The 25,009-nt window shown below is 40.1% G+C and overlaps 2 protein-coding genes and 2 long non-coding RNA genes across 10 annotated transcripts; 1 reads left to right on the plus strand and 3 right to left on the minus strand.

The window, feature by feature from the left end:
- Positions 1–2,419: 2,419 nt before the first annotated feature.
- LOC134224759 (uncharacterized) lies at positions 2,420–6,787 on the minus strand. Its single transcript, XR_009983056.1, has 3 exons — positions 4,694–6,787; positions 2,619–4,537; positions 2,420–2,557 (listed from the first exon to the last, which is right to left on the minus strand). It is a non-coding gene; the product is annotated as an uncharacterized LOC134224759 (long non-coding RNA).
- Positions 6,788–7,472: 685 nt separating this feature from the next.
- On the plus strand, positions 7,473–16,792 carry LOC134224758 (uncharacterized). Of its 7 annotated transcripts, none has more exons than XR_009983054.1 (7): positions 7,473–8,966; positions 9,153–10,999; positions 11,052–11,177; positions 11,598–12,116; positions 12,211–12,335; positions 15,351–15,516; positions 15,577–16,792. It is a non-coding gene; the product is annotated as an uncharacterized LOC134224758 (long non-coding RNA). The 7 variants fall into 7 exon arrangements; XR_009983053.1 differs by having other exon boundaries at positions 11,057–11,177; XR_009983055.1 differs by having other exon boundaries at positions 7,485–8,966; positions 9,153–11,177; positions 15,577–15,912; positions 15,961–16,792.
- A 259-nt stretch (positions 16,793–17,051) lies between these two features.
- On the minus strand, positions 17,052–19,959 carry LOC134222041 (uncharacterized protein K02A2.6-like). The gene is made up of 2 exons (XM_062701190.1): positions 17,329–19,959; positions 17,052–17,242 (listed from the first exon to the last, which is right to left on the minus strand). The coding sequence occupies exons 1-2, from the start codon at positions 19,778–19,780 to the stop codon at positions 17,052–17,054; spliced, it is 2,643 nt and encodes an 880-aa protein (XP_062557174.1). The 5' UTR covers positions 19,781–19,959.
- Positions 19,960–20,039: 80 nt separating this feature from the next.
- On the minus strand, positions 20,040–23,084 carry LOC134222042 (uncharacterized). Its single transcript, XM_062701191.1, has 3 exons — positions 22,183–23,084; positions 20,389–21,354; positions 20,040–20,243 (listed from the first exon to the last, which is right to left on the minus strand). Exons 2-3 carry the CDS (start codon positions 21,352–21,354, stop codon positions 20,040–20,042), a joined length of 1,170 nt encoding a protein of 389 aa, XP_062557175.1. The 5' UTR covers positions 22,183–23,084.
- Positions 23,085–25,009: the final 1,925 nt, after the last annotated feature.

A 25,009-nucleotide genomic window follows, 5' to 3' on the forward strand; every position in this document is an offset into this window, starting at 1 on the left:
CATATATTTCGGTGATTTGACCTGTGTTGACGTAGCATTTAGCTGAAGTTCGGTAAACGGCGTTATCTGTCATCATATTCACCGGAAATATGGTAAAACTAAAATAACACCGATTAATCGGTGAACAGAATAGCTGAACTTTCGGTAATGTAAAACGTCAAACTCAAAGTCCATCGTGATTCACATCCGCGTGCTTGCTGGTAGGAGACATTTTCACTTTTTGCATTCTTCCCCCCAGCTGTTACTTGAGAAATTCGTGCTTTCAAATTAATGGAACCAGTAGTTTGGGTGAGTAAATTATTATTTCTAACGAAATAAAGACCATAAATTTTGTTCATGCCTTTTTTGCTTTCACCGTGCAGATAGCAGCTCATAGCAGCAAAAATGGCTTCCGTTGCTTCAGGTGGTTCTAGTTTACCGAATACATTCTGGCGGCTGGCGTCTGGCATCAAAAATGTCTATTCTTCCCTTGATTCTTCCGATCAAATAGATCTCGCCATGATCCCGGCGTTTGAAGGACTACGATGCCCCTCCGATAGCAGCTGGCGAGACTCTACATTCTGCTTTGTGTATTCCATTACAAACTAATTTCTACCAAGATGTGAATCCTTGCATGAAACTGTTTATAATAAAATAAATCATGATTGAAAGTCAAAGCATAAACAAAATAATGTGTTTTCTTGTTTCTATAATTTTTTTATTCATTCTTCACAACTAAAAAACAAAAAGCTATAATTTACAGTACTTCGGTAATACGTTACCGAATAATCGGTAAATTTGACATTCCAGCTCTTCGTTGCATTTTACAAATCGTTCGGCAATCTTTTGGTTAACCGAAGTCATTACCGAAAGTTCAGCTGTTGAGAATTCGGTAAATGAATCACCGAATTCGGTAACTTTTCCTAAGTGTGTGGGCAGACTCTCTGGCCGACGAAGGAAAGAGAGCCGCCGCAACCGGGGACATTCGCCTCCTCTACGATATCTCACGACGCTTAAGCGGGGCGGAGATGAATGCAACGATGCCTGTGAAAGACGCGAATGATCAGTTATTGACCGACCCAACTGACCAGCTGAAACGCTGGTTCGAGCACTTCGAACAACTTTTTCAAGTACCAGCCAGGCCATCACGCCCTCCTTAGCCGTGCGGTAAGATGCGCGGCTACAAAGCAAGACCATGCTGAGGGTGGCTGGGTTCGATTCCCGGTGCCGGTCTAGGCAATTTTCGGATTGGAAATTGTCTCGACATCCCTGGGCATTAAAAGTATCATCGTGTTAGCCTCATGATATACGAATGCAGAAATGGTAACCTTGGCTTAGAAACCTCGCAGTTAATAACTGTGGATGTGCTTAATGAACACTAAGCTGCGAGGCGGCAATGTCCCAGAGGGGATGTAATGCCAACGAAGAAGAAGAAGAAGCCAGGCCATCACCACCTCGGCATGATCTGCCTAGGATCTGACGTATAACACGCGTCAATACCGAAGCTCCATCACTGCTAAAGATTCAAACAGCCATCCAAAGCATGAAATCAAATAAAGCCCCAGGGGTCGACCGCATATCAGCCGAGATGCTCAAAGCTGACCCCATGACATCCGCTCAACTACTGCATCGTTTATTTCATAATATCTGGGACACAGCAACTTTCCCGGTCGACTGGATGCAAGGTATCTTAGTAAAGGTGCCCAAAAAGGGTGACCTGACTGTATGCGATAACTGGCGAGGCATTAAGTTGCTGTGTACCGTTCTCAAAGTTCTGTGCAAAATTATACTAGCCCGGATTCAGGAGAAGATCGATGCGACTCTCCGGCGGCAGCAAGCCGGATTCCGTTCCGTACCATATTGTCACGCTCCGCATCATTCTGGAGCAGGTCAACGAATTCCAAGAGTCCCTTTACTTGGTATTCATTGACTACGAAAAAGCTTTCGACCGTCTCAATCACGGGAATATGTGGGGCGCCCTGAGACGCAAGGGAGTTCCTGAGAAAATCATCGGCCTCATCGAAGCACAGTACGAGGCCTTTTCGTGTAGAGTGCTGCATAATGGGGTCCTGTCCGACCCTATCCGGGTCGTAGCTGGTGTGAGACAAGGATGTATCCTATCACCGTTACTGTTCCTCATCGTAATCGATGAGATTCTGGTAGGTGCGTTTGACCGTGAACCAAACCGCGGGCTGTTATGGCAGCCTATAACCATGGAGCACCTAAACGAGCCTCTTTCTCAGCAACGCCTATCCCTACCTCCCCGTGGTGCTGGCCGGGGTACGAGCAACCTTAGGGAGCATCGGGTAACCAACCCCGGTGGGAACTATGGTTGTACGGTGACAGGGAACGTGAAAGGGAGTTTGCTCCTCTCTTGGGTGCAAGTCTGAACGAGCGTCTGTTCTCCATGTTAGAAGCGGCTCACAACAGCATCTGTTCCTCATGTTAGGGGCAGCTGATCATCGTCCGAGTGCCAGCGAGGGACTGTAACCAAATTCGCGCAGCATAGTCCACCGGAAATTTAGGTGGCATGGCGCTCAGAAATTTAGGGAGCTTGTGTCAGGCCCTGGTAGTCAGCCTTGAAAACAATCAATGAATAATCAGCAAGAGAATAATATATGCCATTTAATCAAACTTACCATTAATCATTTCATTCGCAGTAGCACACTGTACCGACGAACGAGGACTGTCCATGGTTTAGGAGAAACTCCTTGGTTTATTCTGCAGAAGCTGCAGGTTAGCTAGATTTTCCGCTGATAAATATTCGTTGTTATGCTTTTGCTGATGCAGCTCGCCAAACGAAAGTCCGCATGCACTGCTCACCGTTGAAGACTGTTGGACCTTCGGGTTTTCAGCAGGCCCCTTCCATCCATATCGAAGTCTCCAATAAGAGGAACTTGCTGGAAATCACTCATATTGGCATCGAACGAAACCCGATTTTTGCTGCTGCTATTGCTATTGCTGCTACCGCTGCGAACAGCAGCAGAACCAGCCGCATTTGTCCCACCGGGAGTGCAAAAGCTGGTGGCACTGGTCGATGCTGCTACGGCAGCTGCAGCGCGGGCCTGATAGTTGAACTCCTCTTCGTTATCGTAATCACAATCGTAGTCGAATATATCGGTTCCATTTTTGCTCAGATGATTATCGTGATTATTGGTTCCAAGAAGCTCAGATGATTATCGTCGCTCGAGTCCAGATCCGAGAGCACCACGGTGTGGCCACCGTTCATGTTCAAACTGCCGCCATAGAGATGAGTGACGTTTAACGCTCGCACACTGATGTGCAATTCGGCATGTGTAAATACATGTTTGTTTTCCTTCTGCTCATAACCTCAAAATTGATCAAGTCATCACAATGGTTGCGAAAGAGTCAAAAAATATATGGAAATATACTCATTTTTACCCAAACTTTGCTGAGTAGCACCATCTAGGAGTGCTTGTTTTCCTTTTATCGCCACTCACACATTCAGACGTGAGAATCTCAATGAATGAATTATTGGCAGTGGCTGATTTTCTACCCGTCGCTATCACATCCAGGCGCTATAGTATATGCGCAAAATAGCCAGCAAGAGTTAACCGCCAGAAATTTGTATGGCGAAAGTCATCTAACGCGGGTTTTCTCAAAATAAGAAACTTTTCATGAAAAACTATTTGGTACCGATTATGTAGGAAGGCGTCCATGGTAGTCCTACCAAATATTTTTTTGATGAAAGTGCTTAATTTTGAGAAATCGAACCTTAGATGCCTTTCGCCATACTGATTTCAGAAAGTTAACTCCTAGTGTAGGCGAAAGCAGGCGATTCATTAGCACTGCTTCCCAGGAGCCCACCAGAGGCTTGACTAGAAGATGCAATCAGGTGATGGTGTTTGCTGGAGTTGTTGGTCGCAGTGCCGGCACTGCTGCTATTCCCAATGGATTTATTACTACCCTGCGGGGGTGTGTAACTAAATGTGACCGGCACGAATATTCCGAACAAGATTCCGAATATACCGTCTTTGTTTATGTTTTGATTTTTTTTTAAATTTTTTTATTATCAATCTCGCCACACTGAACAAAAACGTCAATAAGGCGAGAAAATAGTCAAAAAAGATTCAATCTCGCCGAATCATTTTAAATCTTTTGAATTTTTTTTAAATCTTTTGAATGATTTGTAAAATGATTAAAGTGTCTTCCCCCCTGAGCGGATCCGTTAATTTATTGTTTGCCGCACAAATCTCCCACTATGCAGATCGTAAAAAAATATCTGTTGAATATAAAAGAAACAATCTTAATAACTTGTTATTGTCGCGCTCTTCTTAAACGCTCAGTTCTTCGCGGTGGTAACGCGCAAGCAAAGATTGCGCAGCAGCGCGCCCATAAGCTTTTGCATAGGGTGCGAGTCTATGCTGTTAAATTTAATCAGCCGCCGAATGGGGTTGCCATAGCTGAATAGCCGCCGTGTGTAAAGTAAATGGGCGCGCTCCAGCGCAATTCAACGGAGGCTGGTTGGGATGATCACGATCTGAGTGTTTATCTTGGGATGCATAATATATAGATTTTTAGCACTTTACACCATTCCCTAAAAGGAAAAAACGTATTATTAGGCTTCAATATTTTTTTCTATTGCGGGAAAAAAACCACGCCGAAAAAGCAAATGGCGGTTCGGCTGACAAAGCTCAAAGCAAAGTTGCTTCCGCCACCTCCAAAACGACGCCAACTATCACTTCATGTGCACCTTTTTTTCACTTTATCTTCCGGCCAACTGGGGCGAATTGTGTCTCCGACTGTGGTTCGAAAAACAAAACCGAAAAAAAAATAGCTGCCGCACCGAAACCGAATTTATCCTCGTCGCCACTATTTTAAACAGCATAAACTTAGCCGTACAGAATCCTGCTAACTGTGGTTTTCGTGAGGGGAAATAAAAACGAACCGACTCCGTTGGGTGGATGATTAGAAGAGGCCTTCTGGCCTTGTTTATTGCTATTAGGTATTGTCGATGCAGATAAAATCAAGAACATGTATGAACTTGTCTCAACTACGTCGCTCGACTGAAACGTCGCTGGTCGCTGGCGACCCTTTCCAGTCAGTGCTCCAGCGACGCAGGCAAATTAAATGCGTCGCCACAGCACCAAACTGGAAAGCGCTCGCTGGTTGAGCGACGCGACGTTCCAGCGATGACCCGCATAGACAATAAACTGACAGCAGTGTTGCGCGCAGCGCTCACTGCTGTCGTGCACTCATAAATAAATCTATTCAGATAATGTTTCATCAGATACATTACACTGAAAATAATCCACACGATCGAAGATAATGCAAAAACATGATGAACTCAGTTTCCTTGACATACAAATTATTTGATGAAGTTCCCATCACTTCGATAGATCTAACACATTTTGTTTACTGCAATTCACAATGAATTTGCAACGCTCTGAGCAAATTAATTTTCTTTTGGAAATCCATGGGACATTAACGTGTAACACAAGACGATCCTTACTAAATGTAAAGCCACAACAATCGAACGTGTTTGGCATGTCGATTTTGCTACAACCAACAAAGTAATATTTATGTTGATATTTACGTTGAAGCTTGACATTTGAGCGGCGAACTGAGAAGTTAATTCCATTTTATTCGCAGTTTGAGTTCAAAATAAAACTAATTTCGACAATAAAAATGTTGATTTCTCCTCGGAATTCATTCGCTGAAAAATATTCCCAAGTAACACCAAGCATTACAATATTGCACGTATATCAATCACAAATCGGCATGCTAAATGCTAATTGCATTAGATCTGTTTTAACGATGTGTTGTTGCATTTATTTATCAACTGTCAGACAACGATACTCTAAATCAGCAGTACGAATGCAGCGATGCATTACTAGTGCTTTATTTCAACATGCCAAAGTAATGAACCATTATTTCGGTCTTAGGGTAAAATCAGCAGTGATTCAAATCGTTCGGGGCTGTCAGTTTGAATATGAATCTGGAACATTCATTTTCCCAGCAGCTGTTCTAGATTCATTTTTTATACCAGCCAAATGTCAAAAAAATAAAACTGGTATAACGCTCCGTTCTATTTTCTGCAGATTTGAACCACGATTGAATCACGAGATTCAAACATTTTCCAATTGTTTTGGTTTATGAATCCATCATTTTATCTACGGATCAATCCACTTTGCAATTACGGCGCCTTTCTTGGCGCCAACATGATGATTTCATTTGATTGAAAATTTGAAAAACGTGAATAGAACATTGCTGGGGAAACCAGCGAGTTTGTTCTATTTGGCTTCAGATTCAAACTAGAATAGTGGTCGAAAATTTGGAATCAAACTGAATCACTCCTGATTTCACTCTTATAATTGCCCTTTTCCACTTTAAGTCAACTTTTAGGGCTGTGTTTTTTACAAGCATATATAGCTTCATGGTTACTTGGGTTGTCCATTAATTTTAAGTAGGTAAGTGTTTGAACAACATTGGGATGTGTATTCATAATTCAAAATTATGTATTCACTTCACAGCAAAATGATTGTCCTCAGCTGTAGGCCAGGCCAGTGGAAATCATTTCTGGCACAGTTTCAACAAAAACCGAGACCAAAACCATAACAGGTAATACCGCAAGTAATCTAATGCTATTATAATATAGAGTGAAACTTTTCCAGCTTTAGCTCGCAAAATAAACTACCATGAAATTGCCAGCTGCCGAACTCGTGACCCCGGAAAACTCAGCACAGTAATCACCCGACAGCCAGGGTCTTCTTTCATCAATCGTAAAATAAGAATAGAATATTTTTTTCAGGAAATGTTTTATTCTGGCAATAAATTGTAAACTGAGAATAAACAGACATGTTATATAAAAATTAAAAATCAGTTGTTCATTGGTGTATTAAGATGAAAATAACTGAGAAAACAAAAAAAAAGACAAAAATGGTCTCTTTTAAAATTTAACTTTTACGCAATATAATTCTATTGATTGAAACTGTGGAAAAGTTACATTTTCGTACATTGATTTATTATGTTATCCACGTTATTTTCATTGGAGAAAATAGAAGTAAATTTTCAAATCGCCCACCATATGTTAACGTGTAATACTAGTTGATTCATGAAGGGACACAAGTAGTGAAAAATAACGTGTGTGACATGTGGAATAGTGGTTTAGAATTATTTCAGTGTAGTTATGAGCTGTTGGTTATTGCTTTTTGCATTGAAACTTTTCGTTTCGTCACTGAAATCATTGACACTTGTCTTCAGCGACTGCTGCCGCGATAGAGCATTTACACATTTTATTCACTCATACATCAAAATGTGTGTCAAAATGTGCATTTGACAATTAAATTTTCAGCTAAAAGCTCTATTTTTTGACACCGGTGCACTCACACAACCAATCGACATCAGTTGTCAAAAAATCAGGAGTACCAACTTGACGACTATCTCCTTGTCGCCGAGTCTGGCGCTGAGTGCTCGGCGCGGAAACCCAAAGGTGGGAATAAAATTTTGGTGATTATGCGCAATATCTAAGATTCGTATTGTTGTGAAGAGTAACAACATAAATTTGACTCAAGACGAAGTTTTTTCATATTACCAAACATTATCTCTTGGCATCTGTCTGTCAGAGCGACGTTCACCGATGGGTGGTTGCTGTAGATAGTTTCCACAGAGGTGGCATCTTCATTGATTTTCACAATCACAAAAGAAGGTTGATCCGACTATCCGAAATAAACTTTCTTTCAAGTACAAAACTCAATCGTAAATAGCGATTTTGATAGCGCGTCGGAGGGAGACGATGCAGTAAATTTGAATGGATGGAATCACTAACAGCAACCAAGGTACACACAAAAACAAACATTGTTTCAGAGAAAGTTTTGCACTTTCCACTTGAAAAGAGCTTTGTTTTCTTGAAAATGAAAGTGAAATTGGTTTGAGTAAAAGTTATTTTTTTGTTTGAAAGTAGATTTTCTCTTGTTATTACTGTTAAATTAAAAGTTCTCCCATTCATATGAAAAGTTGTAGAAACGTCAAATCAATCAATGGTGAACCTTTGAGCAAGGCAGAGAGAAGGAAAAAATATGACTCACTTTAAGTTCTAGGCACTATAGAATATCAGAAGGTAAAAAACCATAATTCATATTTTTATTTCGTGTCATCATCAAAATGATTGGTTTGGAATCCGTACGTTAGAGTTATTAACTTATTTTTACACGCATGAATAGGGTGCCTGCGCTCGAAAATTGCTTGCAAATGAATAACAGTAAATAATAAATCGTATGGACGCTTCGTTTCGCATCGCATTTCGCGTCTACGCACCTCAAAAGGAATAACGCGACTGTAATTGTTACTCATGACTTAATTAAAATTAAAGCACAGACAAACAGACGTCTAACTCAACACATGTTCCATAGTTCACCTTTTTAACGATTGATTTAAATTTTTGTAGCTGGTCAATCGGCCACCGATGGCGCTTCCATCGGTTTCACTTGTGTTTGACGTTTGCTCACTACCGCCATCTGGTTGCCGCTTGGCCACACACAGTGATTTTAGCATTGGGCGACAAAGTTTCCGCAACAATGATTTTGATTGTATTTTGTTCCAAGTGAGACGTCTGTTTCTCTGTGATTAAAGTAAGCCGTAACACTCTCCACTCATGCAAAGCAATCGATCCTTTATATGGGTTTACTCTAATAGGCTCCTTAAATAAAATAAGCATATTTCTCACATTATTGATAAACTATATTTTGACCACTTAATTATTAAACATTTCTCATAGTGCCTCGTACTTCACAGAAGCTGTCACTCTTATTTTTTATCCCTCTTTCATAACAGCAAAAACAAATAAAAAGAATCAGTTTTGCAACCGCGAATATGTTCGGTGTCGTCCGGTGGTGCGTTTAATTTTATTATAAATACGGAGCAACAGAGCTGATGTGGATATGTGGATATGCTATTTTGGTTTTTTGGACAGACCATTATATGGCAAAGAAAATGCCACGGTTGTGGCCCTAACATGGAACTGAAAGGTAAGTAGCTTTTTATAGACACGATGATAGAAAGCATCGGTAGATTCGAAGGATTCCGTTCCGGAGACTAAAACCATCCACCCTCGCATCCTTCAATATAGCATAGCCCCACTCCGGAAGTGTGTTTCTTTTGATGATCGTTTATCACATCGTTGTACTTATGTGAGATTCTCTCTTTTTTTTCAGATAATTCGCATGTCCCGGCGGTCACAAACCAACGAAAAAACAACAGCGCAATGCTTAAGAAACACCCGAGATTTCCGACCGGTGGTTGGATTATTGGATTATTCCGATGAGCAACCACAGAACAATATAATAAAATGATTTAAATAAATAAAATTGAAAAAGAAAACCTTTTTTCTCGATTTTTTCAACTCGAAATTAATATATGAATAAAGGGTAGGAATGGGGTCTCATTTTTGGATAAATAAAATAATTTCGAAATGAAAATATTCTACTCTCCTTTTCGCCATATTTTAGGCTTTTTGGTTTGACAGTACAACATTTTTTTTAAATGCTCGAACTTTTAATTTTAGAGCGGTATGCCGCACTTTAAACCATGGTTGTCATAAAAGTTGGCGTACTTTTGTTTTTAATATACACAACTCTCTACGAAAAAGAACCAACGTAACTTTTCATTTTTACCAATGGTTTTTTAATTCTAATAATGATTTTTCTTTCTGTGTACCACGCCAAACCCGATGCCACCGAAACAGTCCATTTTCGCAATTAACTCTTTCTTTTTATAAAATGTTGGTCCTGAGAAGAACCAATTTTCTTTTCCCAATGTTCCTTTGCAACTAACTGACACCACAATTTGTAATAAATTTTCAGCATCGGCACTGGCGGTGCGGGATCGCCACAGTGCTATTTTTATGGTCAACCTTTTCTTCATATGAAATTCTGGTTCGTTGAGGTTGAATGATCTGCAGCAACACATCGAGCACCAACACCAATGCGATGGATTTTATTTGAAAATGTTATTAGCGCCTCCGTGATGCTGTGTCCGCTCCGCTACGATCGCTTTGATGCGTCTGCTATGCGTAAAATCTTGTTCAAATTGATTAGATCCAAACCCGCAAGTGATTGATTTTTGATGTCTGTGCTAGTGATGCATGTACGTGATTGGTTAGTTTACCTATTTCTAAACTTTTTATCAATTATCGATAATAAATAGTTAAAAATCAGTATTTTCAAATAAATACAAAGAAGCGTTGACTCATCCTTGATCGAATGGTCCAAAAAAATTGAAAATCCATCGAGAAACGGCTTAGATATTGAAGCTTAAAGCATTGACGAATACATAGACGGAGTGGTGGCCATTTTTCCGGGCACCACTATATACCCCTGGGGAGTGACGAATTACAATTATTACAATCACTCGACCATTGAGAAGCCCCTCAATTCGAATCACGTCAGTTTGACAACAGTTGTCAGTTATGCTCATTTGTTTATGTTTGATGTTTGTTTTTTTTGACGAATTTTTCAATCGCGTTAGAAACATTCAGTTATTGCGCATAATCCCCAAAATTTTATTCCCACCTTTGGGTTTCCGCGCCGAGCACTCAGCGCCAGACTCGGCGACAAGGAGATAGTCGTCAAGTTGGTACTCCTGATTTTTTGACAACTGATGTCGATTGGTTGTGTGAGTGCACCGGTGTCAAAAAATAGAGCTTTTAGCTGAAAATTTAATTGTCAAATGCACATTTTGACACACATTTTGACACACATTTTGATGTATGAGTGAATAAAATGTGTAAATGCTCTATCGCGGCAGCAGTCGCTGAAGACAAGTGTCAATGATTTCAGTGACGAAACGAAAAGTTTCAATGCAAAAAGCAATATTGTGTTGAACTACGAAATTTCTCGCAAAAAAGAAGTTCGTATATTCCGTGGGTTTGACGGGAGTATCGACGATCGCGTGGGGACGAAGCTTTATTTAGAAATTGGTGAACAGAAGAGTGTCGAACGGGAAAAACTCCGAAGGAAGAAAACAGGCCACAATCACTGTGGCGGTTAGAATAATCGAGAAGGTACCCGGTATTGCCCGGTATTTTCAAGAATTGATGGTATTTATTCCGTTAGATCAGAATCCGACCATGGAAATGTGAAACTCAATATCCTTCGTAAAGTTTCTGAAAAGTGAGTCCTGATAGAAACGATGGCGAGGAGTATTCCGGTTCGGCTATCAATATGGAATTTCTGATTGAGGTTTGTTGGATTATTGAACTGTTGCAGAATCGGACATCAGCAGCCGTGATGAATTTACTCAATCATCGTGCCTGGATTGCGCTGCTGGATGAAGGGCAAGTAATATTAGCATTAATGAATGACGATTGGATTTTGTTGTATCAAGTGGGAGACGTAGAATTGGTTGTTCTCTATAAAGCTGATAAAATATTCATAACCATACTGTCAAGTGTCAATATAATTTGTAAACAACAATTAAACAGACATAAAAATAGAATATAATTGTTACAGTTCTAGCACAGGTTTTAGGGTTAGGGTTAGTTTCTGTTCAATTGAGCCATGGATATATGATGCGTATCGGACTGTAAAGCAAATATTTATTTTTTTTTTCAAAAATCTGTATTCCTCTAATTGTTTGTTTTGCTTTTTGCATTTCCACAGGCAAGAATCCAACTAGCAAGAATCCGACCACCGCTCAGGAATACCACCTCTGGCATGCATACGCTTTGCTTCATTCACTGTGCAATAACAGCCGTACTCCGAAGATCTTTGTGCATCCTCAGTGCAATGACTCCCTGAACCGACATGTCAATGACCTTCCATCCACGAACTTAAATAGCCGTGCGGTTCTTTGTTCGGGAATGCATTCAAATTCTTGCGTGTTGCAGTGAGACGCCCCAGTTGGAGTTGTTCCGGAATTTAGATCCCCTAGCGGATTCACATCGTCAACTTCTGGCTTTCCAAGAATGCGCTGGTTGCAAATCGTATTATCATGGTCACTAAGCATCAACTAATTAAGGCTAGTAATACTGACGCAAAACGATAAACGCCGAAGATTGTGTTGGCCAGATAAGGGAACCCCCTCACAAAGAATAACAATTAGAGTTCCCTCTCTACACCACGGCAGGCTACTGACTGATACTTCTGCCAGCAGCTGCAGTTCTCTTTATTCAACAATAGGTATATACAATAATCCATAGCAAACTTCCTTAATCTATACCAAAGAGCAACTACAACTAACCGGCGCCCGCTTCCTATCATCTTCGATCTACAGCGAAGCGTCGCACACTACCTGATATTCCAACAGATTGATCGACCAATCTGCAGCAGTCGAGGGTGATAAATTTCCCCATTTATTGTGCTAATTCGTTGATTTTGCTGCTGGATTATGCGCTGGAGGTGAGTCCTTTTCAAACATTGATAAAAATTGAAATAGGTACTTTTAATTAGATGCCTTTTCATAAACCTGAAACATTTTCGTAATAGCATAATAACTGAACATAATTATCACGAAGTTTTAGTTTAGAATTGGATATTATCTTCCGTTCAGTTGAGCCATTTATGTCTGTTTCGATTCAGGCTGAAGTATATACAATACATAATCAAAGTCTTATTGACATCATATAATCCACTGGGACATTGTCGCCTCGCAGCTTATGTCGTTTTCGGTTTTAGACCTGGGTCAGGTCCGACCCCGACTCTGAATAACCGAACGAAAAACGAATCGGGATCGAGTCAGTATGATGGTGTTAGTGAGATCTCAAGCCCTATCATCTGTTTTGTTTTCAATTCGCACTGCCAGCTGATAGGCAGAAATATGAATATTTTATCAGATTTTATACAGATTTTATCTTTTGAATTTTGTTGTGTTATTTTGTTTCTTATTATATAAATTGAATGGGGAAGTAAGATTTTTCTTTTGTTAATTGTTTATTTTAACAATGACAGTTAATCCATCAATAAATTTATGTGATTAGAAGCTTGTGATGAATGGCGACGGCAATGTAGATTGCCGTGAATGAATTTTGGCGCTCTGTAACATTTCCGGTAATTATGCCAATCCGTGTTTCCCGATAAACTGTTATGCTGCTTCTAAGCGGCGTTCTGGATAACAGTGATTGTGTTACATTTGAATTATCAATTATGCCATTCAAATGTAATAGAACTTTTTGTATTTTTCTTCCAAGAGGGGAACCTTTGGGATAAACCGCGATTTCGCCAAAACTGCAAAAACCAAATATACAAGAAAGGCAAATAATTTTTCTCTACATAATTTTCCACTACATAACAGGAGATTCAACATAATAAATATCAACGGGGTAAAATATGTTTTTGTCGGTTTTTTAACGAATTACAACTAAAAATCCTTCTTCCACTCTAAAATTATGCTCAATTCGTATAAAACTGCTCCTAAATTTACATTTGAATTTATTTTCTGGCCAAGTATCATCTGGAGTGTTACTAGGTAGCAAATATACCCTCTGCAAAGTGAATAATTAATAAAACTATTGTAAATAATCAGAAAAACGTATCATTTGTTGATGGCAATATAGTTATCACTGCCATATAAAGGGTTAATACATTATGTTTATATTCTTCAAATCCTTAACCTTAAACAAATTATTCACAGAGCTGCAATAACGAATAAAATAATGGTATGAACATTTTGGTATAAATAATAATCCGATACTCCGGTACGCTATTTTCCCATTGAGAGAACAATTATACCTAAAGCATATAATCGAATACACAACGTAATAGTGAATAAAAATCATCAAAATTTTTAACCATCGTTTTGTTTATAACGGAGCTACCGTCTGAAGTAATCTGCAAAAATATGTCGGTATCTGAACCCATTTCACCATCAGAGAAACTTGAAGACAACACACAATTAAAATAATCCATTTTTACGTGCAAGACAGCAACAAAATTGATAAATTCAACAAATGAAACAAAAACGATTAAAAGTCAAATACCCATCCGCACCCTTCCGTGTCTTTCATGTTTTCATTTTCCTTTAGCGTAAACATAAACACCTGTTTGACAGTTTGTGTTCGAATGTATTGGTGAACCTAGGTTCGATCTCGATAAATCGGCAGAGCGAACCTCGTTCGTTTTGGGTCGGATCTGGTGCGGATCGCGATCCAACCTGAACGAATAACCGAACGTTTTGACAGCTGTTAGAGCGGATCCGGGGCAGAACTAGGTTCGACCCAGCAATAACCGAAAACGACATTAGTGTTCATTAATCACTTCCACAGCTGTTACTTGAAAGGTTTGTAAGCCGGGTTATTATTTTTGCATTCGTATATAATAAAACTAACACGATGATACATTCATAGCTTAACTTTTCAAAAAAACCTAAGTAACATTTTTCGTGAATTAATTTGAATATTACAAGGAACAGACCAATATGAAAGCTTTCGATTGCAGCACTCAAATTAATTCATGAATAAAATGTTACTCAGGTCCTTTTGAAAAGATAAGCGAGATTTATGCCCTGCAGTTGCAGTTTCAGTTTGCTACTGCTTGATGTTATGAAATTTATAACTGTCAAAATAGAACTACAACTTGGTGCCCGCAACGCAGAGTTGTAAACGAAATGCAACTTGGTTTTATTTTTTCATAAAACAAAAATAAAACAAACTAACATTTTTTCGCGGTACATAGTTTTTACCTCGCATACGAACAACAATGAGTTTGTCCATCATCTCAAACAAACAAACACAATTAAATAAATTTGAAACTCAGTTTCATTCAAGTTTCAAATCAGGTTTTATTTGCAACAAACCAGTCGAGCAGTTGCAAATCAGTTTCAAAAAGTTCTCGAAAAATAAAACTGCAACTCTGCGTTGCGATCTGCTAGTTTCAGTTCTAATTTGATTTCCAAACACGCCATACAAAACCCAACAGCATTGCGACCGGCCTTAGATCAGTTAACCTATTTATGGGTACTTAATTCACCCATATATAGGTAATGTATACATTACCTATATTATAAGCCATTTTATAGAAAGCTCAAATGACAGGAGACCAAATACTAATATTTACATTTTACAAGGAACATTTGCGAAAATGAAATGAAATGATGATGATGATGACGAAATGATGATGGTTTACATGCAAATTTACCAAAACAAAGACCGAGCCGTCCACTCAAAATTTCGATCAGCTGTTCGAATCTGTCTCATAAAATGGCTTATAGGTGAAATTTACTGATAATATTGGTAATATTTACTTATATTATTAGTAAACATATGTAAACATTATTAGTAAAAATGGAACTTAATCGAACCCATCAGAATCAATAAGTTCGTTATAGCAAAACATAACAGGACTCGTTTTTTGAGTAAGGTAAATGATTGAAAAATTCTAATCCAATTCTTTATAATATTTTCAACTTTTTAATTTCAGATCCACCCTTTGCCTCCTGTTGTTAAACTTCATGTATTGCGGTGCTGCATATTATCCCACCCTTTGCTGCCAGTTCCGGTGCTACGATTCCTGCTCGTAGCGAAGGCTATCGCTGTTTTTCGATCCTGCTGCTGTGACATCCTGACCAAATATTTTTATTCAACTGGTAATTTATTTAGTTCAATGGAATTTTATTACCTTTACTATTAATTTGCTATTTTTTCAGAACATTAAGCATGCTGCGGAAAACCGTTCGTTTCGCCATATTGATCAGCAGCTGTAAGATACCACGAAGGAAACCAACAATAATACTTGATTTGACGGGTCTGGAGCCGAGTCTGGAGCATCCCCAGAAGCAGGTTAGAGAAGGTTAGCAGGCCATTGGAGGAACAATCCACAGCGATAAATCGCTTGGGGAACGTGGACATTTGCGTGATTCGGACTAAAAATTGAAAGCAAAGGCTGCTTTTTCCGAGGCTATTCGTTTTCGTACCGAGGGCTGATTTTCTTTGCTACTATGCGATGCCAAAGAAGCTTCCACACCGATGATCTTGATTCAACGGTAAGCTATTCATCCGTAACATGTTTTAGTTTTTATTTTGATATACAGTCGCGATTCGCTGGTTGGGCCACGACCTCGGCCCAACTAACGAATTCGGTTTTTTAGTTGGGCCAACTGACAGCCATTTGAACACGTGTATTTCGACTTGAACATCACAAATGATGTCCAGTGACACCCAATCCCGTTTTCCGTGTTTACATTGAATTTTGACGTACGGTTGCTTTTTAGTTGGGCCATGGCCCAACCAACGGAGGCCCAACTAAAAAGTGACCCAAGTATTAAGATCCCAACCAGCGAATCCCGACGAATATATTTTTAGATCTTTGCACCTATGGTCACGGAACGGGGCTTTTACAGTACTTCCAGCATCCTTACTGCTCTCACAAGTTTCGGGATTATATACCGTCAAATCTCTACATGGCTACTGCGGAGCAGCCTAGCAGGTGACCCGGTACCTGCTGCGGTTAACGCTTACTGACCCGAAGCTGCTCCTGATCATCCAGCCAGTTCCGGTTTCGTCGATCGCGTAATTTTAATCTATCGGTAATCAGTTTCGCTAATTGCCCAACATCCAACAACGAATAGGTTGATAAAGACTGTATATTGTAAATATATTTATATAGTAGAATTAAATTAAGAAGGCATGCCAAAAAGCTGCCAGCTGTTGATGAATATAAAAAAAATGATAATAATGTGCACTATAGGCTTATTTGTTTTGTTTTTTTTTGCGAAATATTGATTTGTTTATATATTTGCCCGGTATGGTACATAATCAAAAGAGCGAGATGCATCACTCCAGCATGCTGATTGTAGAGTTCACCCAAGTTTGAATTACTGTTTCGGATCACTAGCAAATTAAAACGTTTGACTCAATGCTTAACCGCGATCGATTTATTCTTCCGATCTCCAAGATGGTTACCACTCAACTCATCTAGCCTAGACCAGGCCCGTCTTCTCAACCTAACTGCTGCTCTAGCTAACTCTTTCACTTTGTATGTTGCTCTCTTCTAACTCTACTCTTACGAGGGGCTTTAGGATGGTAATTATGTACTCTACATCCTTCTTCTGGTCTACGGATTAACTGGTAATAACAACGACTTAATGTTTTAAAAAAATACAGAAAATTACATTGCATATAATCATAATTCAAATCGTGCTGGCATCTTAATGGATCTCTTCGGCCGTTTAGTGGGTGGAGGTTCCTGAAACTCTTTGTTTCGAGTCGTCCTGTCCGCTATCGTCGTACGCATCTCAGAATTTCCGATGCCCGGTTGTTTCGGAGAATCGTCCTGATCATCTGAAATCGGTGTAGCCGGTAACTGTGGCAGATCTGTAAAAGTCATGTAACGGATTTTAATAGGGTTTTCGTATAAATATATAATTCTGATGTGATACGATCGACACGGTCATACTAACCATCTTGGCCATGGCAATTTGGCCACTTTTTCAAATGAGCTACTGGGCGTCTGTATTTGGTCCCGTCGGCACTCAAGACAATCGCGTCACTTCCGTTTTTCTGGATCACAGAATATTTCTCCAATCGAAATCTAGGTTCCAGTTTTCCCATGTCGTAGTTTTTAATCATGACAGTATCACCAACGGATATTACTGATTCTTTGGCATGACGTCGTTTGTCCGCATACAATTTTCCCTGCATTTTCTTTATTGTGTCCTTATCACGCGTTTCCTCATCCCGATTCCAATACGGCTCGGTTCTTAGCGAAGGTAGTAGGTCTTTCACAGGCCTTCCAGTGAGAAGTTCCATTGGGGACTTTCCGGTGACAGAATGCGGAGATGTATTGTAAGCATACACATATTCATCAACAGCTTTCCTCCAGTCTTCTTTTAATGATCTGGCAATTCGTAGTGCTCGGAGGATCCCCTGGTTCTGTCTTTCAACTAGCCCATTCATCTGGGGCCAATAAGGTATGGCACGCACGAGTCGGATATTCTTCCTGATACAGTAGTTCGTGAACTCTTCACTCGCAAAAGGAGGTCCATTATCAGTTCGAACTGATTCAGGGTAGGTGTGTTCTCTGAAGATACGTTCTAAGGCCTCAATGGTTTTGGATGCATTAGTGGTTTTCATCTCAATGACAGTCAAAAATCGGCTGTAATAATCAACCACGACCAAAAACGTCGCACATTCCTTTGCCGAGAAAAAATCCAAAGCTAAATCTTGCCACGCTCGATCAGGCATTTCTTTACGAATCATTGGCTCTGGCGGTCCCTGTTGGCTGACTGAAGCACAACCAGCACACTCCTGCACGTGATTCTCAACTCCCCGGTCCATGTACGGCCACCATACTTTCTCTCTTAGATTGCGTTTCATTGTTACTACTCCCGGGTGGCCTCGATGCGCGATATCCAACGCTTTTTGTCGCAGTTTTGAAGGAAGTATGATTCGGTCTTCTCTGACAACAACACCATTTAAAACTCCAAGCTCCCTAGCGAAAGCCTGATAGGCAAACAAGTGCGGAGGCCACTCTTGGGTTTCAATAGCCTGAACAACTTCCTTTAGTTCATCGTCAAGATTGGTTTCTTTTTTAATTTCATCCAGAGTAATAGCCGATAGCTCATCCCCGATCTCGCAAACGTAATGTTCTGAACTTTCATCAAACGGTGCATCTGATTGATGGCATAATCTTGAGAAGATGTCAGAGATATTTTCAGACCCTGGGACATGTACCACTGTAAAATCGTATGGTTGTAGCCGCAGCGCCCACGCCTCGGCACGCGAGCATGCACGCTTTCCCTCTTGGTGTTTTCCGCCAAAAATGTACTCCAGTGTCTTATGGTCCGTGAAAACCGTGAAGTGTATACCAAACAAATACGAATAAAATTTTTCCACTGCCCAAACGACAGCTAATGCTTCGCGCTGTGTTTGTGGATAGACTCTCTCCGTCTTCGTAAGCCCCTTCGATGCAAAACTGATTATTCGTGGTTGGTTCTTGCTGTCCCTCTGCGTTAAAACAGCGCCGAGACCGACTGCAGATGCATCCACGTACAGCTCGGTGAGGTCTTTCGGATCAAAGAAGCCAAGACGGTGTACTGTGCTCGCCAACTCATGACGTAGGTCATCGAACGCTTTTTCCTGATCAGCACCGAAGGATTCTACTTCACCTCGAATAAAACTTCGTAACGCTTCGGTCCTTGAAGAAAGGTGAGGAATAAACTGGCCCATGAAATTCAGAAGCCCTAAAAAACTTCGGACTTCCTCCTTCGACTCTGGCAGCCTGAAGTTTCGGATCGCTGCCACTTTGTCATCTGTAGGACTAATACCATCTCCGCTGATCTTAAAACCAAGTATTTCAAGTTCCTGAACTTCGAACACACACTTATCTTTATTCAGCAGAGCATGGTTCTTTTCAAGGACTGCCAGCACCTTTTGCAGTCGCTCATTATGCTCGGCAAGAGTTGCTCCCCACACAACAACGTCGTCGATGTAGACGATCACACCTTCGATATCAGCAAGCATCTCGCACATTATTCGCTGAAATATCTCCGGTGCGCAATTTATACCGAACATAAGCCGCTTAAAGCGCATTAGACCCTTACTTGTCATAAAAGTAGTTATCTCACGCGATTCCGGGTGTAACTCTACGTGGTAGTAAGCGGAGGTAATATCGAGTTTTGAAAATACAACCGCTCCTTTGAGCTTATTTAGCAGGTTGTCAATGATTGGCAAAGGGTAGTGTTCTCGTTGAATGGCTTGGTTGGGGTAACGCATGTTTATGCACAATCGAATGTCATCAGATCCTTTTGGAACCACTACCATAGGCGAGATCCAATCAGAAGGGCCAAGAACGGGTTCAATAATATCTGCGTCCAACATCTCTTGAAGTTTGCGATTGACCTTATCCTCCATTGCAACAGGAATCCTGAGATATGCCAATTTTCTGGGGGGAACGGTATAGTCAATTGATAATCGTAATTGGACATTGGGAAATTTTGGAAACGCCTCTTTCTTCGTAGCGATGCTGTTCACTTCAAGCCCCACTTTCAGAATTTTAAGGTCTTCCGCGGTTCTCTTACTAAGTAAGCATCTTCGGGCTCCTTGGATGACAAAAAACTCAGCATAATTTTTGGGCTTCGTTTCGTTGATTGAAATCCAAGCTTCAAAATTGCTAAAACTTGGAGGGTGCCTCGGAAGCATATGCCGTAAATTGTCGATCGCATTGGAATTTCTTTTTGAAGAGTCTGGCATTACCAGACAGAAGCTTTTCCCATATTTGTTCGGTAACGGTATTGATCATTGCCCCAGAGTCAATTAAAAATTCAACCGGTATATGATCAATTAATCCCACGATACTTCCATCGTTCGTTTTTGCCTAGTTTAACAAATAATTGTAGAATATATGTATTATTAATGGTTAGTTTTATTGGATTGAATTCATATCTAATTCAACAAATATTGTAAAAACATGTATAAAAATTGTCAAATAATGTATATAAAACAACAAATATTCATTCTACCTTTGACGGTCCATTGTCTCCATGATGGCCTGAATATCCCGCTCCGGTATCTGAAGCTCTTTCATCCCGCAACATATTGGTTGTTTCGGACTTCCTCCACGAAAAACGGTTCTTCATTGGGGCGTGCCGGCCTCCGGGACACTTCCTTGCAAAATGGCCCAGATCCCCACACTTATTGCACGTGGCACTCCGAGCAATGCAGTCCTTCGAATCTCGCTGGTGACGCCATGAGCCACATCGGTTACATTCTGTTGGCAACCGATCTTTACCGGTCCACCGACGTCCACCCTTAAACTGTTGTGCCGAATACCCTCCTCTTTGTGGCGTCTTCCTCTCCCATTCCTGTTTAATCAGTGCCACCGTACTGGATTCTGATCTGAACGGATGCGCCTTTTCCTTTTGCTTTAGCAGCACTTCACGATTAATCGCATAGTTGACCAATTCATCGAAAGACATAGTGCCCTCAAGACCTTTGTCTCTTACCCTTTCGTCTGTGGCACCCATGGTTACCTGCTGCAGTAATTCCTTTTCTTCGCGGTCGCGGAAGTCACAGCAGGCAGCTTGCGTACGTAATCTCAAAATATAACGATTAAAAGACTCTCCTGTAGCTTGACGGAGCGAACGGAAGACCTCGAGTTCCACTCTCTCGTTTCGCTTTCCCACGAAGAACGCATTCAGACGCTTGACAGCATTATCGTACTCCGGTACCTCTTGCGGAGCAAACGGAACTTTGACAGGCTCTGGATGAATTTCTCCAACTACCGGTGCGAGATGATGATAAATTCTTTGAAGCCCTCTTCCGCCTCGAGCCAGCATGAATAGAAGTTTTTGATGCTGAGATTCAATCTGTTTCAGCTCCAGGACGATTTCACATGCTCGGTGCCATTCCTCCCACTCTCTCCGGAGATTAGAGGCATCAGCAGCGTCGTTGAAGGGATCCAACTGAAAATGGTTCTCCAGATCCATCTGCAAAATTAAAAGTCGTAAACTTCTGATTTTTTTTTAAATAATGGTTAATAATCAAACTATCCTAGCAAGCCCTGTCGAATCGAACAGAAAGTACGACAAAACTATAAACTCTCTTCCACTTGCTTGCGGGATGCTTCGATTTCACTTGCTGTATGTATGTGTTTGTTAGATTTTTTCAAAATGTTTACAGTCACTACAGTTGTCACACGCGCACCAGCAGCGTCCAAAATGTTTTCCGGCATTCGCTACAAGTTTGCTCTCTTTTTCACAACCGAACCGAACTGGCTTTTTCTCTTTTTTTCGCCTCGTGCTTCGTGTGCATTAACTTCATTTTTCATGCTACGTGTGTGCGCTACGGTCATCAACCGGTCTCGCCTTTTTTTTGCCTCATGTACTGCGTATACGTTTTATTTTTCTCAGATTTTTTTTTTGCTTCAGTTACGTGTGTGTGTGTGCGCTACGGCCATCAGCCGATCTCGCATCTTACTCTTTTTACCTCATGCTATGCGTGTGCTATACGGCCATCAGCCAGTCCCGCTTCTTTCATATTGTTTTTTTTTTTCGCGGTAGAGATGTACTTTTGCACTTTTTCAAATTGTTCGATGCTGTTCCCACAAAACGATCACATTTCACTTTGGAAGCTACAATCATCAATCGGTTATGCGTTTTTCTTAAAACAATATTAATCTTTACAATATTAAATTGATAATATCAGAGTACAACCACAGCCCTCAAGCCAAAAAAAACATGTGCTCACTCGTTCGGCGTAGGCTAAACAAACAGTTTTTTTTTCACAAGCTTAGAATACTCACCATGAAATCGTACCGGCTGCGCCAAATTGTAGAGTTCACCCAAGTTTGAATTACTGTTTCGGATCACTAGCAAATTAAAACGTTTGACTCAATGCTTAACCGCGATCGATTTATTCTTCCGATCTCCAAGATGGTTACCACTCAACTCATCTAGCCTAGACCAGGCCCGTCTTCTCAACCTAACTGCTGCTCTAGCTAACTCTTTCACTTTGTATGTTGCTCTCTTCTAACTCTACTCTTACGAGGGGCTTTAGGATGGTAATTATGTACTCTACACTGATGATCTCAGTAACGGAGATTAAACCGGGTGCGACTGCGACTGTCTCCAACAGAACAAACAAGCTCTCGTCAAAGCTGTCCATATGCATGTGTACAAGAGCCAAGAATAGCATTATCCATTCTTTTAGGTAATCATTTACAGTATAATAAAAATAATACCTAATCTATTTTTTCGCAACATTTGTTACATAGTTAGAAATCATGATATTCATTTGATTGTAATTCAGATTAAATTGATTTGGTTTTATTGAGTAATAAACTTTTATTTTAAATCACTTAAAGTAAATTATTATTTGGTTTTATTAAGGATTTTATTCAACCAAATATTTTTTTTTAGGTAATTTGTTTTCGAAATTGTTCTTTTTCAACTTAGAACCTTAGCTTAATGATAGAAATAGCTGACGCTGTTGCCATTGCTTCTTCGTCTTCAACTCGACGGAGCATAACTCCAACAATTAAGATTCTCGAAGTAACTAGTTGTATTAGGGAATCAATTTTGATGTGATTCAAACGCTGCCAGCTATAACGAAAATATGAGGTGAAACTGATTTACTCAAAGTCACAATAGGTTGGAGAATGAATAGCCAAACAGTTCTAAATATAGTAAATTACGAAACCAGCATTGAATAAATTTTTAAATCTAATTGTAAATTTAATAAAAAAACCCAGATTAATCCACCTAGCGGTGATGGTGCCTTTCTCGTTCGTTTAAAAGGTTTGGAAGAATCTCAAATAACACCAATATGTGATGATATGGAAATGCTAATATCATCTTCCAAACTTAGACGTACATGTTCATGATAGAATTAGAGGCGAAAGTATAGAATTGATAGTTCCGTTAGGATACGGCAGGCATGAAGAATGTTTTTATAGAAGTCGATTTGAAGATGGAGTGGAGATATATCAGCTTCCACACTGATATTCTTCCCCCCCCTTCATACGGGAGCTTGGCAGAAGGAAGGTCGTGTGATATATCAGCTTCACAAATATTGCCTCCCTCGCTTTCAAATCGACTTCTATAAAAACATTCTTCATGCCTGCCGTATCCTAACGGAACTAGAAATACTAGAATAAGAGATCGGCAAAGACGCCATCTTGTTTCCAATCAAACCGTCAAAAGAGGTTCCAAATCGACTTGTTTACTTTTTTCACCCATAAGAGTCAAGCAAAAAGTTCAAGTGATGCCAGTATTATTTCCACGATATCACACCTTTTCATACGTTGCCATTTCGACAGTTTTTCACTCCGCCGGTCTCTGGTTATAGGGTTGCTAAACGGAACTATCAATTCTATACTTTCGCCTCTAATTCTATCATGAACATGTACGTCTAAGTTTGGAAGATGATATTAGCATTTCCATATCATTGTAAATCGTTTAACTTCACGTAGAAGTAACACACACAAAATCATTAATTTAGTGGACCAATATGTGGATTGGTCTTATTTTTCATATTTCTAGAGTGCTTTGAGAATAGGTCGTATGTGCAAAAGAGAGCCTCTCTTCGGTTACATTCTCTTTCGATTATTACAAAGCTATACACAAATTTATGTTGGATTTTTTGGCAGATATCTAAAGACAATAACTTTGTCTAGCGTGCTAAAGTGAAAATGTAGCAGAAAATGCTAAACTTGCCGATCTATTAGCGAAAGAGAGCGTGAACAACACATACGTGTGCACATACGACCTATTCTCAAAGCAATCTAGATTTGTTTATAGGGTTAAGGCAGGTATTTTCGTCTTTTCGTCGTAGTCTCGAAAACCAATAAAAGAGAAACTTTTTTGACAAACTCATCCGTATCAAATCGTAAGCTCAGGAGATACGTTCTGCTATATTGGAGTTCTAGCAAAAGGATGTTCCTTTCGATGATTTTAGCCACCAAGACGATGGACGGAAATACCTGCCGTGTCCCTATGCATAAAAAAAAATTCTCGACGAACGCAATTTGTTGCAAACAAATCGGATGAGCATACGGGCAAAAATTGGCATTTTATTTTGTAGTTTTAAAGTTAGTATTTTCGTCAAAACATTTGACCCAATTGTTCGATCAGGCCAAGTTTCTATAGGGAACAATGAGACAAGATTCTGCGTCGAATGCAATCTGTTGCGAGCGACCTGAGAAGCACATATATTGCACATCAATCACAGTAACTTATATATGACCGGATTCAGTCACAATATGGTTACTGCAACCAGATGTGTTGAACTTGTGTTGCTTGGGGAATAGATGAAGTCTAAGTGCTAAAAAAGTGACTAGACTTTTTTGAACTCTTTTTCACAATAAATAGTAATTTGACCATAACATCTAAGCCCATAGCCCAAACTGGCCAATTTTCAATAAGAAAATATGAGACATTCTGCGTCGAATGCAATTTAATGCGAGCAAATCGGTTGATGAAAATTGCCTGAAAAATGAGTGACATTTTTTACGCGATTTTTTCGTATGAATTTGTATTTTGGCCATAACTTTCGATCCCATAGTCTGATCTGGCCAATTTCAAATAGGAAACAATGGGACAGGATTCTGCGTCGAATGCAACTTGTTGCGAGCAAATCGGTTGA

This window comes from Armigeres subalbatus, chromosome 3, assembly GCF_024139115.2.
Source record: "Armigeres subalbatus isolate Guangzhou_Male chromosome 3, GZ_Asu_2, whole genome shotgun sequence".
Taxonomy (NCBI): Eukaryota; Metazoa; Arthropoda; class Insecta; order Diptera; family Culicidae; genus Armigeres; species Armigeres subalbatus.

Coding starts and splice junctions, on each gene's coding strand:
- LOC134222041 (XM_062701190.1), bottom strand. CDS start 19,780: ATGGAGGATAAGGTCAATCGCAAACTTCAAGAGATGTTGGACGCAGAT. Junction 17,243..17,328: donor AAATTGCCATGGCCAAGATG/GTTAGTATGACC, acceptor TGACTTTTACAG/ATCTGCCACAGTTACCGGCT.
- LOC134222042 (XM_062701191.1), bottom strand. CDS start 21,354: ATGGATCTGGAGAACCATTTTCAGTTGGATCCCTTCAACGACGCTGCT. Junction 20,244..20,388: donor GAGACAATGGACCGTCAAAG/GTAGAATGAATA, acceptor TTGTTAAACTAG/GCAAAAACGAACGATGGAAG.